This window comes from Taurulus bubalis (assembly GCF_910589615.1).
Source record: "Taurulus bubalis genome assembly, chromosome: 2".
Lineage (NCBI taxonomy): Eukaryota > Metazoa > Chordata > Actinopteri > Perciformes > Cottidae > Taurulus > Taurulus bubalis.
The window spans coordinates 47,576,805-47,596,959 of NC_136590.1; the positions used below are offsets into that span (position 1 = coordinate 47,576,805).

The following is a 20,155-nucleotide window of genomic DNA, read 5'->3' on the forward strand; positions in this document are numbered from 1 at the left end:
CGACTACCGACCGGTAGCCCTCACCTCCCATGTGATGAAGGTGCTGGAGAGGCTGCTCTTGGCTCACCTCCGACCGCAGGTGAAATCGTCGCTGGACCCTCTACAATTTGCTTACCAGCCTCATGTGGGTGTGGACGACGCCATCATCTACCTGCTGCAACGAGCTCAGTCGCACCTGGATGGAACAGGTGTCTCTGTGAGAGTCACTTTCTTTGACTTCTCCAGTGCATTTAACACCATCCAACCACTGCTACTGAGTGAGAAGCTGCGGGTGGTGGGGGTAGACTCGTCCACCATCTCCTGGATCACTGACTACCTCAAAGGCAGACCACAGTTTGGGCCGTGTTGTGTCTGGGACGGTGATCAGTGATGTTGGAGCCCCACAGGGAACTGTTCTGTCTCCCTTCCTGTTCACCCTGTACACCACTGACTTCCAGTACAACACAGAGTCATGCCATCTGCAGAAGTTCTCTGATGACTCTGCGGTGGTCGGGTGTATTAGGGATGGATGGGAGGAGGAGTACAGGGCAGTGGTGAGCGCCTTTGTGAAGTGGGCCGGCGAGAATCACCTGCTTCTGAACGTGGCCAAGACCAGAGAGATGGTGGTGGACTTCAGGAGGAAGACAACAGCTCCGAGTCCTCTCAGTGTTCTGGGAGAGGACGTGGACACAGTGGAGGAGTACAGGTACCTGGTGTCTCATCACATGGAGGAGTACAGGTACCTGGTGTCTCATCACATGGAGGAGTACAGGAACCTGGTGTTTCCATCGACAGCCGACTGAACTGGAAGGCCAACGTCAACGCTGTGTACAAGAAGGGGATGAGTCGACTCTTTTTCCTGAGGAAGCTTCGATCCTTCAATGTGTGCAGCAAGATGCTGGAGATGTTCTACAAGTCGGTGGTGTCCAGCGCCCTGTACTTCGCTATTGTCTGCTGGGGGAGCAGCATTGGAGCCGGTGACACCAACAGACTTAACAAGCTAGTGAAGAAGGCCGGCTCCATCATCGGCTGCAAGCAGGAGTTTCTGGGGCAGGTGGTGGAGAGGAGGACGCTGAAGAAACTTTTGTCCATATTGAACAACCTGGACCACCCTCTCCACCACCTGCTGCAGGGCCAGAGGAGCACTTTCTCCAAGAGGTTCCTCACGCTCCGCTGCACCAAGGACCGCTGCAGGAAAACATTCCTGCTGACAGCTATACGGCTTTACAACAAGTCACCGCTTGCTAGTTCCTCTGTGAATTAAACACTGTAAACACTGTACATGTTCATAATTACCTACACTTAACACTTAACATATCATACTATATACATTTATTGCATTTTTGCACTCTCCTATTGTTTGTTGTTGTTGTTGTTGTTGTTATTTTTATTTTATTTTTATTTACACCTTAATATGCACATACATACTTGCACTCTTGCACTTCTACTGTTAAAGTTTAAGTTAATTTAATTCCTAAATTAATACTCTGTTATTCTTTCTTTCATATAGCTATTTTATTGTTGTTGTTATTTTTATCTTTATTCTATTAGTATTACTATTGCATATATCTTTCATCCCTGTTGTTTTTATATCTTATCTTATTTTCTGTGTAAATGGCTGCTACGCGACACTAAATTTCCCCTTGGGGATTAATAAAGTATATATTCATTCATTCATTCATTTGACTTATTTTTCTCTTTCTTGTCCGATAATAGGCGCAGTGGGGCTCTGGGCTTAAAGAGCTTATAGTACCATTATTTAGCACACATGATTGTATAAGTATAAGTACAGATTGTAAAGCTCTCTGAGGCAAACTTGTATTTGTGATGTTGGGCTATATAAAATAAACTGAATTGAATTGAAATCAGCTTCCACTTTCAGTTTGGGGGGCAGACATAGTCACCTCATTTAAGAGTAGACTTAAGACTTTCCTCTTTGATAGTGCTTATAGTTAGGGCTGTTTCAGCCTTATAGTTAGGGCTGGCTCAGGTTTGCCCTGGTCCAGCCCCTAGATATGCTGCTATAGCCCTAGACTGCTGGGGGACATCTTAGGATACACTGAGCTCCTCTTCTCCTCTTCTCCTCTTCATTCTCTCCTTCTGGATAAATTATTGTCCCTTCAAATGGACATTACTAACTCTACTTTTTTTTCGCGAGCCTCTGTACTTCCTCGCCTCAAGTTTCCATGGATCGTGGCTGTCTGGAGCCAGTCTTGCCTCCTGTCTCCTGCCTCCTGCCATGTCCCTGCTGATGCCCCTCCTCTCTCCCGTCTTCTGCTTCATGGATCGTGGACCATGCCTACTACTCATTATATGAATAATTTCTGTCATATTCATGTAATGTGCTGTAACTATGTCATTATTCCTTCTGGCCCCATGACATCTATTGCTTCTGTCCATCCGGGGAGAGGGATCCTCCTCTGTTGCTCTCCCTCAGGTTTCTTCCCTTTTTTCCCTGTGAAAGGGTTTTTACTATCTTCATTTGGGGAGTTTTTCCTGATCCGATGTGAGGTCCCGGGACAGGATGTTATGTTACAGATTGTAAAGCCCTCCGAGGCAAATTTGTATTTGTGATTTTGGGCTATATAAAATAAACTGAATTTAATTTAATTGTTATCTCTGAATGATGCGTCTGATCCTCAGGGTGACCAATCACAACCCTAACCCAACCCTATCCCCCACACAACCCTAACCCAATCACAACCCAATCCCCCCACAACCCTGACTCAATTACAACCCTAACGGAGAGCCAAACACAATGACTGGGGCCGTTGTCTATTTCCACGATCAGCTGATTGCGCTGAGCAAACCACGGCTTTTGCCCGGTGCCAGGCCTGAGATCCCGGAGGAACTGCGGAGAAGGGCTCGGGGCTGCAGGTCGGGTGGTAAGCGAAGAGCTAAGATGAGGAAGTACAAACCTTCGGTTACCGGCGATTATAACAGAGAACGTGAGGTCTATGGCGAATAAGACGGACGAGCTCGGCGTGCTGGTAAAGACTGAGAGAGACTTCTGTGCGTGTAGCCTCATGTACTTCACGGAGACATTGCTGTACGGTGTTGTAGTGGCTAGCACTGTCGCCTCACAGCAAGAGGGGCCCTGGTTCGGGTCCTGGTCTGGGCAGTCCTGTCTGGTGTTTGCATGTTCTCTCTCTGTCAGTGTGGGTTCCCTCCGGTTCTCCGGCTTCCTCCAGCTGGGATCGGATCCATTGCCCCGCGACCCTAAAATAGGATAAGTGGTTTGGATAATGGAATGGAATGTTTGTGTGATTTCCCAGATCACAGTGCATCGGTGCCCGGCTTCCGGACTGTTTGGGCGGACAGAGCGGTAAGAGAGGCGGCGGGATTGCTGTGTATGTGAACGAGACGTGGTGCAATCCCGACCGTGTGTGTGAAGGAATGCTTCTGTAGCCCAAACATTGAACTGTTAGCCGTGGGGATGCGTACGTATTATTTGCCAAGGGAGTTCACGTCCACCATTATTGTCACTGTTTACGTGCCACCATCAGCTGATGGAAGCAGTGGACACCATCCACTCTACTGTGTCTGGATTGATAAGGAACAATACAACTCTGGACCTACTATATGTGGATGCATACAGTGCCACTGCCTTTGGCAGGTCTAATCACAACCTGGTCCTGTTGACACCAGGGTATGTTCCTCTGGTGCAGAGGCTGCCTGTGACCACCAGGATTGTTAGGAGGTGGTCTCATGTGGCGAATGACACCCTGCAGGACTGCTTTGGGTCAACAGACTGGGATGTGCTGTCTGGACCACATCAACATCATGACTCCACCAAGGCAAAGCTGAGGGACCTGATGGCATCAGCCCAGGGTCCTAAAGACCTGCGCCATCCAGCTGTCTGGTGTCCTGCAGCACCTCTACAACCTGAGCCTGAGGCAGGAGGAGGTCCCGGTGCTGTGGAAGACATCGGGCCTGGTCCCTGTCCCAAAGAAGTCAACTCCATCTGGCCTCTGCTGGAGAGGCTGGTCTTGGCCCACCTCTGTCCGCAGGTAAAATCGTCGCTGGACCCTCTGCAGATTGCTTACCAGCCTCATGTGGGAGTGGATGACGCCATCATCTACCTGCTGCATCGAGCTCAGTCGCACCTGGATGGAACCAGTGTCTCTGTGAGAGTCACTTTCTTTGACTTCTCCAGTGCATTTAACACCATCCAAACACTGCTGCTGAGTGAGGAGCTGCGGATGGTGGGGGTTAACACGCCCACCATCTACCTTCATTGTTCTTACCAGTAGTGAGCTGATCATGAGGCGATAGATACCTTCAGGCCCCTTCGCTCGATCTCTGCCACAGATTTCTGGATCAGAAGAGGTATCATTGATGTGGACTCTTCTTTCTCCACCAAGTGGCACAGTTCAACCCCGAACACATTAGCAGGCACTGAGGCGTCGCTGCTGGGCTGCAGAGAGAAAGCATTACTGTGTACCTGTGTATCTCAGTAGTAGTATTACTGTGTACATGTGCATCTCAGTAGTAGTATTACTGTGTAGATGTGCATCTCAGTAGTAGTATTACTGTGTACATGTGCGTCTCAGTAGTAGTATTACTGTGTACATGTGTGTCTCAGTAGTAGTATTACTGTGTACCTGTGTGTCCCAGTAGTAGTATTACTGTGTACCTGTGTGTCTTGGTAGTAGTATTACTGTGTACCTGTGTGTCTTGGTAGTAGTATTACTGTGTACCTGTGTGTCTTGGTAGTAGTATTTCTGTGTACCTGTGTGTCTCAGTAGTAGTATTACTGTGTACCTGTGTGTCTCAGTAGTAGTATTACTGTGTACCTGTGTGTCTCAGTAGTAGTATAACTGTGTACCTGTGTGTCCCAGTAGTAGTATTACTGTGTACCTGTGTGTCTTGGTAGTAGTATTACTGTGTACCTGTGTGTCTTGGTAGTAGTATTACTGTGTACCTGTGTGTCCCAGTAGTAGTATTACTGTGTACCTGTGTGTCTTGGTAGTAGTATTACTGTGTGCCTGTGTGTCTCAGTAGTAGTATTACCGTGTGCCTGTGTGTCTCAGTAGTAGTATTACCGTGTACCTGTGTGTCTCGGTAGTAGTATTACTGTGTACCTGTGTGTCTTGGTAGTAGTATTACTGTGTACCTGTGTGTCTCAGTAGTAGTATTACTGTGTACCTGTGTGTCTTGGTAGTAGTATTACTGTGTACCTGTGTGTCTTGGTAATAGTATTACTGTGTACCTGTGTGTCTTGGTAGTAGTATTACTGTGTACCTGTGTGTCTCAGTAGTAGTATTACTGTGTACCTGTGTGTCTTGGTAGTAGTATTACTGTGTACCTGTGTGTCTTGGTAATAGTATTACTGTGTACCTGTGTGTCTTGGTAGTAGTATTACTGTGTACCTGTGTGTCCCAGTAGTAGTATTACTGTGTACCTGTGTGTCTCAGTAGTAGTATTACTGTGTACCTGTGTGTCTTGGTAGTAGTATTACTGTGTACCTGTGTGTCTTGGTAATAGTATTACTGTGTACCTGTGTGTCTTGGTAGTAGTATTACTGTGTACCTGTGTGTCTTGGTAATAGTATTACTGTGTACCTGTGTGTCTTGGTAATAGTATTACTGTGTACCTGTGTGTCTCAGTAGTAGTATTACTGTGTACCTGTGTGTCTCAGTAGTAGTATTACTGTGTACCTGTGTGTCTCAGTAGTAGTATTACTGTGTATCTGTGTGTCTTGGTAGTAGTATTACTGTGTACCTGTGTGTCTGTGTGTAGTATTACTGTGTACCTGTGTCTCAGTAGTAGTATTACTATGTACCTGTGTGTCCCAGTAGTAGTATGACTGAGTACCTGTCTGTCTTGGTAGTAGTATTACCGTGTACCTGTGTGTCTCAGTGGTAGTATTACTGTGTACCTGTGTGTCTCAGTAGTAGTATTACTGTGTACCTGTGTGTCTCAGTAGTAGTATTACTGTGTATCTGTGTGTCTTGGTAGTAGTATTACTGTGTACCTGTGTGTCTGTGTGTAGTATTACTGTGTACCTGTGTCTCAGTAGTAGTATTACTATGTACCTGTGTGTCCCAGTAGTAGTATGACTGAGTACCTGTCTGTCTTGGTAGTAGTATTACCGTGTACCTGTGTGTCTCAGTAGTATTATTACTGTGTACCTGTGTGTCTCAGTAGTAGTATTACTGTGTACCTGTGTGTCTGTGTGTAGTATTACTGTGTACCTGTGTCTCAGTAGTAGTATTACTATGTACCTGTGTGTCCCAGTAGTAGTATTACTGAGTACCTGTCTGTCTTGGTAGTAGTATTACCGTGTACCTGTGTGTCTCAGTAGTAGTATTACTGTGTACCTGTGTGTCTCAGTAGTAGTATTACTGTGTACCTGTGTGTCTCAGTAGTAGTATTACTGTGTACCTTTGTGTCTTGGTAGTAGTATTACTGTGTACCTGTGTGTCTCAGTAGTAGTATTACTGTGTATATGTGTGTCTTGGTAGTAGTATTACTGTGCACCTGTGTCTCAGTAGTAGTATTACTGTGCAACTGTGTGTCTGTGTGTAGTATTACTGTGTACCTGTGTCTCAGTAGTAGTATTACTATGTACCTGTGTGTCCCAGTAGTAGTATTACTGAGTACCTGTCTGTCTTGGTAGTAGTATTACCGTGTACCTGTGTGTCTCGGTAGTAGTATTACCGTGTACCTGTGTGTCTCAGTAGTAGTATTACTGTGTACCTGTGTGTCTCAGTAGTAGTATTACTGTGTACCTGTGTGTCTCAGTAGTAGTATTACTGTGTACCTGTGTGTCTCAGTAGTAGTATTACTGTGTACCTATGTGTCCCAGTAGTAGTATTACTGAGTACCTGTCTGTCTTGGTAGTAGTATTACCGTGTACCTGTGTGTCTCAGTAGTAGTATTACCGTGTACCTGTGTGTCTCAGTAGTAGAATTACTGTGTACCTGTGTGTCTCAGTAGAAGAATTACTGTGTACCTGTGTGTCTCAGTAGTAGTATTACTGTGTACCTGTGTGTCTCAGTAGTAGTATTACTGTGTACCTATGTGTCCCAGTAGTAGTATTACTGAGTACCTGTCTGTCTTGATAGTAGTATTACCGTGTACCTGTGTGTCTCAGTAGTAGTATTACCGTGTACCTGTGTGTCTCAGTAGTAGTATTACTGTGTACCTATGTGTCCCAGTAGTAGTATTACTGAGTACCTGTCTGTCTTGGTAGTAGTATTACCGTGTACCTGTGTGTCTCAGTAGTAGTATTACTGTGTACCTGTGTGTCCCATTTCTCCTGCAGAGACAGTTTGACATAAAGAAGTCCTCGGGGCTCCAACTTCACACAGAGTTGTTGACTACGACTCCCTGAGAGACAGAAAATAATGTTTTATACATTCAAACAACAACGGTCAATCAATCATTTCCCAAGACTGTTATAAAGTGCACCTTTAAAAAGTGGAGGGATGGAGACTCCTCCCAGACCACATACCCGATTCCTGGTTGGACCAGGACCTGATTTAGACGCTGATCCAGCTGCTTGACCACATGAAGAAAACGCTTCATCAGTAGTTTTACTTCAGTAAAGTACAATCCCTCAATGTAGGAAGTACAGAATAGTGTCGTGTACTAGTAGTAGTAGCAGTAGTAGTAGTTTAGTAGTTGTACTAGTAGTAGTACCTGGTGTTAACACCACAAAGCGGAGCTGCTTGGCTCGCTCCAGCTCCAGGTGGAAGGCGTGGTTTAATGGGAAGGAGGAGCCTCTCAGTGTCAGGAGGGCGGTCCTGGCTCGCGTCACTCCGTCGATCTGGATGGCCAGGAAGACCTCCTTACTGCCCTCGGACCTGAGAGGACACACATCCACAGACAGGAAGGACGCCATCATCTTTACTGGTCTAATAGCGTCACACGGTCTAAGTCTAACGATACGTGGTCTAAGTCTAACGCCACGTGGTCTAAGTCTAACGTCACGTGGTCTAAGTCTAATGACACGTGGTCTAAGTCTAATGACACGTGGTCTAGCGATACATGGTCTAAGTCTAACGCCACGTGGTCTAAGTCTAACAACACATGGTATAAGTCTAACGATACATGGTCTAAGTCTAACGCCACGTGGTCTAAGTCTAACGTCACAAGGTCTAAGTCTAACGTCACGTGGTCTAAGTCTAACGTCACGTGGTCTAAGTCTAACGTCACAAGGTCTAAGTCTAATGACACGTGGTCTAAGTCTAACGTCACAAGGTCTAAGTCTAATGACACGTGGTCTAAGTCTAACGTCACAAGGTCTAAGTCTAACAACACATGGTATAAGTCTAACGCCACGTGGTCTAAGTCTAACGTCACAAGGTCTAAGTCTAACGTCACAAGGTCTAAGTCTAACGTCACAAGGTCTAAGTCTAACTACACAAGGTCAAAGTCTAACGTCACGTGGTCTAAGTCTAACGTCACGTGGTCTAAGTCTAATGACACGTGGTCTAAGTCTAATGACACGTGGTCTAAGTCTAATGACACGTGGTCTAAGTCTAACGATACATGGTCTAAGTCTAATGCCACGTGGTCTAAGTCTAACGCCACGTGGTCTAAGTCTAACGTCACAAGGTCTAAGTCTAACGTCACAAGGTCTTAGTCTAACGCCACGTGGTCTAAGTCTAATGTCACAAGGTCTAAGTCTAACGTCACAAGGTCTAAGTCTAACGTCACAAGGTCTAAGTCTAACTACACAAGGTCAAAGTCTAACGTCACGTGGTCTAAGTCTAATGACACGTGGTCTAAGTCTAACGATACATGGTCTAAGTCTAACGCCACGTGGTCTAAGTCTAATGACACGTGGTCTAAGTCTAACGATACATGGTCTAAGTCTAACGCCACGTGGTCTAAGTCTAACGTCACAAGGTCTAAGTCTAACTACACAAGGTCAAAGTCTAACGTCACGTGGTCTAAGTCTAACGACACATGGTCTAAGTCTAACGATACATGGTCTAAGTCTAACGACACGTGGTCTAAGTCTAACGACACATGGTCTAAGTCTAACGATACATGGTCTAAGTCTAACGACACATGGTCTAAGTCTAACGACACATGGTCTAAGTCTAACGACACAAGGTCTAAGTCTAACGACACATGATCTAAGTCTAACGACACGTGGTATAAGTCTAACGTCACGTGGTCTAAGTCTAACGTCACAAGGTCTAAGTCTAACTACACAAGGTCAAAGTCTAACGTCACGTGGTCTAAGTCTAACGACACATGGTATAAGTCTAACGTCACGTGGTCTAAGTCTAACGACACAAGGTCTAAGTCTAACGTCACATGGTATAAGTCTAACGTCACGTGGTCTAAGTCAAACGTCACAAGGTCTAAGTCAAACGTCACGTGGTCTAAGTCTAACGACACATGATCTAAGTCTAACGTCACGTGGTCTAAGTCTAACGACACACGGTCTAAGTCTAACGTCACATGATCTAAGTCTAACGTCACAAGGTCTAAGTTTAACGACACGTGGTCTAAGTCTAACGTCACAAGGTCTAAGTCTAACAACACATGGTATAAGTCTAACGTCACGTGGTCTAAGTCTAACGACACATGGTCTAAGTCTAACGTCACAAGGTCTAAGTCTAACGTCACAAGGTCTAAGTCTAACTACACAAGGTCAAAGTCTAACGTCACGTGGTCTAAGTCTAACGTCACGTGGTCTAAGTCTAATGACACGTGGTCTAAGTCTAATGACACGTGGTCTAAGTCTAATGACACGTGGTCTAAGTCTAACGATACATGGACTAAGTCTAATGCCACGTGGTCTAAGTCTAACGTCACGTGGTCTAAGTCTAATGACACGTGGTCTAAGTCAAATGACACGTGGTCTAAGTCTAATGACACGTGGTCTAAGTCTAACGATACATGGACTAAGTCTAATGCCACGTGGTCTAAGTCTAACGTCACGTGGTCTAAGTCTAACGACACAAGGTCTAAGTCTAACGACACATGATCTAAGTCTAACGACGCATGGTATATGTCTAACGTCACGTGGTCTAAGTCTAACGTCACAAGGTCTAAGTCTAACTACACGAGGTCAAAGTCTAACGTCACGTGGTCTAAGTCTAACGACACATGGTATAAGACTAACGTCACGTGGTCTAAGTCTAACGACACAAGGTCTAAGTCTAACGTCACAAGGTCTAAGTCTAACAACAAATGGTATAAGTCTAACGTCACGTGGTCTAAGTCAAACGTCACAAGGTCTAAGTCAAACGTCACGTGGTCTAAGTCTAACTACACAAGGTCAAAGTCTAACGTCACGTGGTCTAAGTCTAACGACACATGGTCTAAGTCAAACGTCACGTGGTCTAAGTCTAACGACACATGATCTAAGTCTAACGTCACGTGGTCTAAGTCTAACGACACACGGTCTAAGTCTAACGTCACACGATCTAAGTCAAACGTCACAAGGTCTAAGTCTAACGACACGTGGTCTAAGTCTAACGTCACATGATCTAAGTCTAACGTCACAAGGTCTAAGTCTAACGACACAAGGTCTAAGTCTAACGTCACAAGGTCTAAGTCTAACAACACATGGTATAAGTCTAACGTCACGTGGTCTAAGTCTAACGACACGTGGTCTGAGTCTAACGTCACGTGGTCTAAGTCTAACATCACGTGGTCTAAGTCTAACGACAGCTCCCCGGGCGCCTCACGGGAAAAAAGAGCACACTGCTCTTTAGTTACTAAGGATGAGTAAAATGCAGAGAATAATTTATCCACTGCTGGACTAATAAAGGAATATTACTAAATAAGTTAGTTACTTTGGACGGTGATCTCACCTGCTGGTCTTCATCTCCTCGAGGCCCAGCAGATGGACCGTCAGTAAACCAGTCACCCGCTGGCTGCATTTCGGAGGGTCAGAGTTCACGTACAGTCGAAAGGAGCTCACGTCGCACGCCGCTTCCTGGGAAGTTGAAACAGGAGGGGTTTGTTGCCGAGGCAGTAGCTCCGGGGAGTCCCCATCACTAAGATAACCTGTAGGAGAATTCATAATTTACGTAAAAAATATTAAAAAAATACATTTCAGCATATAGGGGTTTAGCTCGTTAACGATAACTAGCGATGGGGCACGTGCATTAATACATGCAACAAAATTATGACAGAATACAAGAAGACTTCACATACATATACATATATATATATATATATATATATATATATATATATATATATATATATATATATATATATATATATATATACATATATATATATACACATATAGATTATGATTATATATATATATATATATATATATATTATATATATATATATACATATATATATATATATATATATTATATATATACATATATACGTATATATATATATATATATATATATATATATATATATATATATATATATATATATACATATATATATATATACATATATATATACATATATATATATATATATATATATATATATACATATATATATACATATACATATATATATATATATATATATATATATATACACATATACATATATATATATACACATATATATATATATACACACATATATATATATATATATATATATATATATATATATATATATATATATATATATATATATATATATATATATATATGTGTATTCAATCTCATCTGGTTTAATGTGGTTCTAACTTGTATGAACGTCCCCTCTTTGTAATATACGTTTAAACTTGACCTCCTTTTGCCGAGCGGCCTCTCGATGACCGTCGCAGTGGTCTGGCTGGAGGGGCGGAGCTATCCAGGTGATACCTGCTGATCACGTTCTGGTTGGCTGCAGAGGACAATGCAGTCTTACTGGTCAACTCTTCGCTTCCCTTGCGTTGGGAGCGAGAGGAGGAGCGGAGGCTGAGTTTGCGGCGCAGCTCAGGGAGTTTCTTCATCTTTAAGGAGAGTTTCCTCACGGTACCAGGAGACCTCAGCCTGTCAATGACACTACCTGACACGCCCCCTTTCTTTAAGGGGGCGGAGCTGAAGTCCGAGGTGGCAGGATCTGAGAGAGAGAGAGAGACACAAAGACTTAGCAAAATTAGGCAAGTTTATTATTAATAACATTGGTTATACATTAGGCTATATTGCCCTGAAATAGGTCAATAACAGTCAAGTCAATTCAATTTATTTTGTAACATCTCCAACACAACCGACTGCTAGAACATCTCCACCACAACCGACTGGTAGAACATCTCCAACACAACCGACTGCTAGAACATCTCCAACACAACCGACTGGTAGAACATCTCCAACACAACCGACTGGTAGAACATCTCCACCACAACAGACTGGTAGAACATCTCCACCACAACCGACTGGTAGAACATCTCCACCACAACAGACTGGTAGAACATCACCACAACAGACTGCTAGAACATCTCCACAACAACAGACTGGTAGAACATCTCCACCACAACAGACTGGTAGAACATCTCCACCACAACAGACTGGTAGAACATCTCCAACATCTTGCTTCAACATTGAAGGATCGAAGCTTCCTCAAGAAAAAGGGTTGACTCCTCCCCTTCTTGTAGACAGCGTTGATGTTGGCCTTCCAGTTCAGTCTATTGTCGATGGAGACACCAGGTACTTGTACTCCTCCATCAAGTCCACGTCCTCTACCAGAACACTCAGAGGTCGTGGAGCCGTCATCTTCCTCCTGAAGTCCACCACCATCTCTCTGGTCTTGGCCACGTTCAGAAGCAGGTGATTTCTACCGGCCCACTCCAGAGTCACCCACTACTGCCCTGTACTCCTCCTCCCGTCCATCCCTAATACACCCACAGATGGCATGACTCCGTGCTGTCCTGGAAGTCAGTGGTGTACAGGGTGAACAGGAAGGGAGACAGAACAGTTCCCTGTGGGGCTCCAGCATCACTGACCACCGTCCCAGACAGCACATGGCCCAGTCTGACAAACTGTGGTCTGCCTGTGAGGTAGTCAGTGATCCAGGAGATGGTGGACTGGTCTACCTGTGAGGTAGTCAGTGATCCAGGAGATGGTGGACGACTCTACCCACACCACCCGCAGCTTCTCACTCAGTAGCAGCGGTTGGATGGTATTAAATGCACTGGAGAAGTCAAAGAAAGTGACTCTCATAGAGACACCTGTTCCATCCAGGTGCGACTGAGCTCGATGCATCAGGTAGATGATGGCGTCGTCCACACTCACATGAGGCTGGTATGCAAATTGCAGAGGGTCCAGCGATGATTTCACCTGTGGTCGGAGGTGGGCCAAGACCAGCCTCTTCAGCACCTTCATCACATGGGAGGTGAGGGCAACCGGTTGATAGTCATTGAGGCCAGATGGAATCGACTTCTTTGGGACAGGGACGAGGCACGACGTCTTCCACAGCACCGGCACCTCCTCCTGTCTCAGGCTCAGGTTGTAGAGGTGCTGCAGGACACCAGACAGCTGTATGTTGCACATCTTTAGGAAGTCCCTGGATTCACTCTGGTGCGAATGGACAGAGGAGGGGGGAGTGGCTACGGTGGTGTATGTGTGTACATCAATGATCTCTGGTGTCGTGCCTACTCAATAAAAACGAGGATATGTGACGATCCCAATGTAGAGATCCTGGGCATGACTCTAAGACCATTCTACTCGCCCCGCGAGTTTGGGTGCATCTTACTGTTTGCTGTTTATGTCCCCCCGAAAGGGCCGGGAAGAGCTGCACAGGCAGCTAGGACCATCGCTGACTGTGTACATGAACTGCAACTGCAGTAACCAGAAGCACCAGCAGTTGTCCTTGGAGATCTGAACCAGTGTTTTCTAGACAATGTGCTGCCGGGATTTGAACAATACGTCCAGGATACCACCAGAAAAAATAATATATTGGACAAGTGTTATGTAAACATTAAAAATGCATATGTAGCCAGGGTTGGGCCACCTATATCGACCTCTGATCATAATGTTGTGTACATTACTCCAGTCTATAAATCAAAACTAAAAAGAGGAAAGCCTGTGAAGAAAGTAGTGAGGACATGGACAAATGAAAGCAAGGAACAACTAAAAGCATGCCTTGACTTGACAGATTGGGACACTTTTAGTTACGGCTCATTGGATGAAATTACCACAGTCACAAATGATTATATTAATTTTTGTGTAGAGCTTGTTGTTCCCACAAAGGAGATAAAAATCTATCCTAATAATACATTCTATGTGACCAAAGATATACAAGAAATAATACATGAGAGGAAAACAGCCTTCATAAATAAAGACTTTGGAGCACTAAAATTGGCAGAGAAAAAGCTAAAAAATAGAATTAAACAAGAAAAATCGGCACATAGACAGCGTTTGGAAGACGCATTCAATTCTAACAATCACAAAAAGACATGGGACACAATGAAATCTATGACAGGAATGTCATCCCCATCCAAACCTATTTTGACAGAAAATGAAGGTGCCTTAAGCAATGGCCTAAACACATTCTTTGCTAGATTTGAATCATTAGATAATTCCTCAAAGTGCACTGAGATACTTAAGGCTGTAATACCTGCCCCCTCAGACAGAATTACCATCACTGAAGAGGATGTGAGAAGGGTGTTTCGGTGTACCAATACAGGGAAAGCTAATGGGCCAGATGAGTGCAGTGCTTTCCTCCTCAAGAACTTTGCATCTGAGCTGGCTCCAGTGTGGCAACCTATATTCCAAACCTCTGTAGACACACACACAATCCCTCTGTCTTGGAAAACCTCCTACATAAAACCACTACCAAAAATCCGATGTCCAAAAGAGCATAAGGATTATAGACCCATAGCCCTCACTTCAGTGATCATGAAATCACTTGAAAGAATACTGCTACAATATCTTGTTAGTTTAACCAAAGAGAAACTTGACCCCTGTCAGTTTGCTTATAAAAAGGGCTGCGGTACAGAGGATGCGGTCGCCACACTGTTCCACCTGATTACAAAACATCTAGATCAGTCTAAGGACAACTATGCAAGGGTGTTGTTCTTGGACTTTTCTTCAGCCTTCAACACGATACAGTCTGATATATTGGTGTCAAAGATGGTCCAGTTAGAACTGAATCCATATTTGATTCACTGGTATGCATGTTTCTTAACCAACAGAGTACAGAGAGTAAAGGTGAACAGAACCCTTTCCTCAGCATTAACTACAAATGTTGGCGCTCCACAGGGTTGTGTAAGCTCAGCTGTACTCTTCACTCTTTATACTGACAGTTGTCGTACTGAAGAATGTCTGTCTGAGGGTAGGAGCAAAGGACCAGATCAGTACATTCTAAAGTACTCTGACGACACAGTTTTATTTTCTCTCTTAAATAGTTTCAGTGACCCTGGACTGCACCAGCAGAGAGTATATAAGGTGGTTGAATGGAGTGATGACAACGCTCTCATCATAAACACAAAAAAGACAGAAGAGATTGTTTTTGGTACACCACTGGAGATATGCAAATCTCCTATTACTATTCATAGTGAACAGATCGATCAGGTATGTTCATACGCATACCTAGGAGTAACAATAGACCATCTTTTTTCATGGAAAGATCAGATCGAATCAGTGTGTAAGAAAACAAAGCAAAGAATCTATTTCCTTCGCCGTTTAAGATCTTTTGGTGCCAGTAGAAGGATTCTTCTTTTGTTTTTCACTTCTGTCATTCTGAGTGTTCTTCAGTACTGCAGTACCACCTGGTATGGATGTCTGTCTGTAGCCCTAAAGTCACAAATGTTACAACAACTAAACATTTGTTCAAAGATTGTTGGACAACCACTTCAGGAGCTGTATGCTTCCACGTATGACAACAGCATGCTGAGGTTGGCAAAAAACATCACCTCAAACACTAATCATGTTTTGTATAGTGAATATAGGTTATTGCCCTCAGGAAGGAGATACGAGGTACCACTTTTCAAGAAGGTTAGACTAAAAAAGTCCTTTGTCCATCAATCAACTTTGATGCTAAACCGGAGATAGGCGGAGTGGTGGACAATGTGCTCTCGACTATCTGTACCCATGTATGTGAATTTGTTGTGTTTCAATGTGTCATGTCAATGTGTGTAATTCATGTTTTCTGTTTAAACATGCAACGGCTGCTGGGTCGCAAGACAAATTTCAGCACCAGCTGACGAATAAAGTTCATATCATATCATATATCATATCATTTAGGACCCTGGGGCTAATGCCATCAGGTCCCTCAGCTTTGCCTTGGTGGAGTTTCTCCAGCTGTCTTCTCACCTGGTCAGTTTTCATGGAGAGGAGAAGGGTGGAAGAGCCCTAAGCTAAAGTACGATAGCTATTTGCTTACTGTACCACGTCAGCCAGTCCTCTTGATAATAGATCATAAGTTGTACAATCATCAGAAAAATGTATTATTAAATGTACATATATTGGCAAAAGACATACAGGTGGAGTCGGTTACCTGTGTTTTCTGTGGTGATGTCATCAGTATGATGGCTAACACTCGGATTAGTGCCCTCTAGTGGAAATTCATCGCTACGCCTTTTGGCTGACCCCACCAAGACTCTTCCCAGCTGTGCTTTGGTATCTGCTGAACCTGTCCTCTTTGCTGTTTGTCCCTCCTCATTTTCGCTCCTCCTCCTCCAAATGTCCTTCTCCCTGCGTGGACCTCCTGCATCCTCCTCTTCAGGAATTGGGTTGTACCAGATGTTGCTGTCGCTCTCCTGCTGAACCCCACAAGCCTCATCCGAAGTCTGGGTTTTTCCAGACGCCAGGACCCAGGCTCGGCTGCTGCGATCCAGGCTTTGCAGATAAGATCGCTGGCCAGATAACTTGGAGGAGGCTGGTACATCAGGGGGGGCTCTTGTTGGCTGTGGGGCTTCAAGGAGGACAGTGGTAGAACCGCCAGGAACACAAGGGGTGCTGGTCATATCCGATACCAGACTGAGGCACTTCCTATCGCCATACTGATCTGTCTAGGAATACAACAAGAAGTTTTGGTCAAAGCACTGAAAAGGAGTCCAACACAAGGAGGAGAACAATACGATATGATTCATGTACTAAAAGGACAGATCAAACTACCACTAGAGGGCACAAATCCGAGTGTTAGCCATCATACTGATGACATCACCACAGAAAGCACAGGTAACCGACTCCACCTGTATGTCTTTAATTGATCCAGATTCAATTGCTGCATCCAGATTCATTTGCTGCATCTCACTACTGCCTCTTATTTCTTAAACTGCACTGCAACTTTTATTCAATTTTTATTTTTTATTTAGCTTTTTGACTGATTTAATGTTTTCTTAACTGTTTTAAATCCTGCTTTCTCTGCATTATGTTTTGATGCTTTTAATGGTTTTATGTGAAGCACTTTGAATCGCCTTGTTGAAATGTGCTATACAAATAAACTTGCCTTACCAGGAGGAGAACATAATGATATGGTTCAGGTAGTAAAAGGACAGATCAAACTACCATGGGGAGAACATGAAGTTAAGGTTAAGGTACTAAAAAGACAGATCAAACTACCCTGGGGAGAACATGAAGATAAGGTAATTGTACTAAAAGGACAGATCAAACTACCAGGGGGAGAACAGGAAGATAAGGTTAAGGTACAAAAAGGACAGATCAAACTACTAGGAGGAGGATTTCAATTCAATTAAACTCCCATCTCGTACCTTATCCTGTGCTTGCCTGTGACTCCAGACCTGCCCAGATGCATCCTGGGATATCCAGTCATTGTTTCTGGGGTTGGAGCTCGGCTGCATGGAGGTGGGCATAGCTGCAGAGCACTGCCGGGCCCACAGCTGTTTCTTAGACACTGTTATGTGCTTCTGTGGAGCCGCTGGGAAAGTTCTTGTCTCCGCCATCAATGGTGATGATAGTGATGATGGTGATGAAGACGTCTGGAGGACGGTGTCAGCCTTTACTGCAACATCTGCAGCAAACAGCTGTCGTTAGCGTTCTCATGGACCAAATAAACCGTTCAGGTTTTGAGGAGAAAAGAAAGAAGGAATTTGGTGGTCCAGTCTCAGTCTTCTGGTTTCTATGTGGCAGTTTGTTCAAAACTCAAAACAATCACCTTTTTTTATTAAATTAGCTCTCATTGTAAGGCAAGGCAAGTTTATTTGTGGATTTTGTCGGGATGGTTCATAAGGTAGACCAGTCGCAGACGACCTGAGGGATCTGGATGGTTCATAAGGTAGACCAGTCCCAGACGACCTGAGGGATCTGGATGGTTCATAAGATAGACCAGTCCCAGACCACGTGAGGGGTTGGGATGGTTCATAAGGTAGCAGTAGATCACAAACGTATTTAGGCCCTAAACCATTTAGTGCTTTATAAACCAGCAGCAGGATTTTAAAGTTACTTCTTTGTTTGACAGGAAGCCAGTGCAAATACCAGTCTACTGAAGATAAATGACCTGTGAACACACCGTTACAGTAGTCAAGTCTACTGAAGATAAATGACCTGTGAACACACCGTTACAGTAGTCAAGTCTACTGAAGATAAATGACCTGTGAACACACCGTTACAGTAGTCAAGTCTACTGAAGATAAATGACCTGTGAACACACCGTTACAGTAGTCAAGTCAACTGAAGATAAATGCATTGACAAGTTTCTCCAAATCCTGTTGAGATCTAACTCTTTTGAGACCTATAGTTAGGACTGGTTCAGGTCTATAGATAGGGCTGGTTCAGGTCTATAGTTAGTACTGGTTCATGTCTACAGTTAGGACTGGTTCAGGTTTATAGTTAGGACTGGTTCAGGTCTATAGTTAGGACTGTTTCATGTCTACAGTTATAGAGACAGAGAGAAGGTTACAGTTTACAGTCTCTGTCTGACAGGAAGTGATACTCTCCAGAGGTCGGCCTCCACTTCCTGTCATCTGAATGAAGCCAAAAAGGACCTGATAGAGGAAGTGTGTGTGTGTGTGTGTGTGTGTGTGTGTGTGTGTGTGTGTGTGTGTGTGTGTGTGTGTGTGTGTGTGTGTGTGTGTGTGTGTGTGTGTGTGTATGTGTGTGTGTGTCCTACAATTAAAACATCTGGTTGTAATGCAGAAGCCTGAGAAACAGAGGAGGAAGTGAAGGAAGAGAAGGAGAGAGAAAGAGGAGGAGGAAGGTGAGGAAGATGAAGAGGAGGAGGAGAGAGGAGGAGAAGTAGGAGGAAGAACAGAAAGAGGAGGAGAGAGGAGGGGAAGAAGAAGAGGAGGAGGAAGGGGAGGAGAGAGGAGAGGAAGATGAGAAGAGAGGACGAAGAAGAGGAGGGTAATGAATAAACAGTGTGTCTGCTGATGTCAATGAACACTCTGTATTTCAGAATAAACACTGATGTGTATTCACTATTCATGAGAGGGTTAAATAAATACACACACACACACACACACACACACACACACACACACACACACAAACAGACAAAGCAAAGCTTTCAGAGTCCACTCAGGAATCTAAAATTCTCGTTAAAGTATAGTTTCTTATTTTTGAAGAAAGTTTCATGTTCAGTGAAAAACATGAAATCATGTATTCAGAAAGCACTGAAATGAAGAATAAACAGGAAGTAGCCACACACACACACACACACACAGTCTAATGACAGGAAACTGAACATTAAACTCAAGTAGAAGAAGAAGAAGAAGAAGAAGAAGAAGAAGAAGAAGAAGAAGAAGAAGAAGAAGAAGAAGATACACATGTATGTGTATAAAGGGAACGGCTCCTCACCGCTCACTTTGGGGTCGGTCCTTCGGGATCGATCTTTTCCTCTCAGTCTGGAGAAGGTTCTCTTCAGCAGGGGCTCGGCCATGTTGGACCTCCTCCTCCTGCTCCTCCTGCTCCTGTTCCTCCTGCTCCTGTTCCTCCTGCTGCTCCTGTTCCTCCTGCTCCTCCTGCTGCTCCTGCTGCTCTTGCTGCTGCCGCTGCTCCTTCAGCTCCTCCTGCTCCTCCTCCTCCTCCTGCTCCTCCTGCTCCTCCTGCTCCTGCTCCTCCTGCTCCTCCTGCTCCTCCTCCTGCTGCTCCTCCTCCTGCTGCTCCTGCTGCTTTGGTCCTGGAGACGAGGGTCCAGGAGAGGAGTCAGCGCTCCTTCATGGTGTTCATGTCAGAGTGTTCACACTCGGCCATGACTCCGACTCTGAGCTGCAGAACAGGAAATGAATTCCACACATTCTTTCCCAAACTCCCCCTCTCCCACTCCTCCTCTTCCTCTGGTTCATCCCACTGTTCCTCCTCCCACTCCTCCTCCCCCTGTTCCTCCTCCCCAT

The 20,155-nt window shown here is 44.5% G+C and overlaps 1 protein-coding gene across 1 annotated transcript in view; it reads right to left on the bottom strand.

The window, feature by feature from the left end:
• Positions 1-19,701, bottom strand: part of syde1 (synapse defective Rho GTPase homolog 1) — a gene marked incomplete at both ends in the record, with an annotated part of 26,835 nt that extends 7,134 nt beyond the window's left edge. The window contains 9 exons of the mRNA XM_079237980.1: positions 4,259-4,396; positions 7,226-7,314; positions 7,396-7,485; positions 7,627-7,790; positions 10,764-10,959; positions 11,671-11,985; positions 16,360-16,873; positions 17,576-17,689; positions 19,627-19,701. Of these exons, the coding sequence (XP_079094106.1) occupies positions 4,259-4,396; positions 7,226-7,314; positions 7,396-7,485; positions 7,627-7,790; positions 10,764-10,959; positions 11,671-11,985; positions 16,360-16,873; positions 17,576-17,689; positions 19,627-19,701 (1,695 nt within the window). The remainder of the gene's footprint in view (positions 1-4,258; positions 4,397-7,225; positions 7,315-7,395; positions 7,486-7,626; positions 7,791-10,763; positions 10,960-11,670; positions 11,986-16,359; positions 16,874-17,575; positions 17,690-19,626) is intronic.
• Between the last annotated feature and the right edge of the window lie 454 nt (positions 19,702-20,155).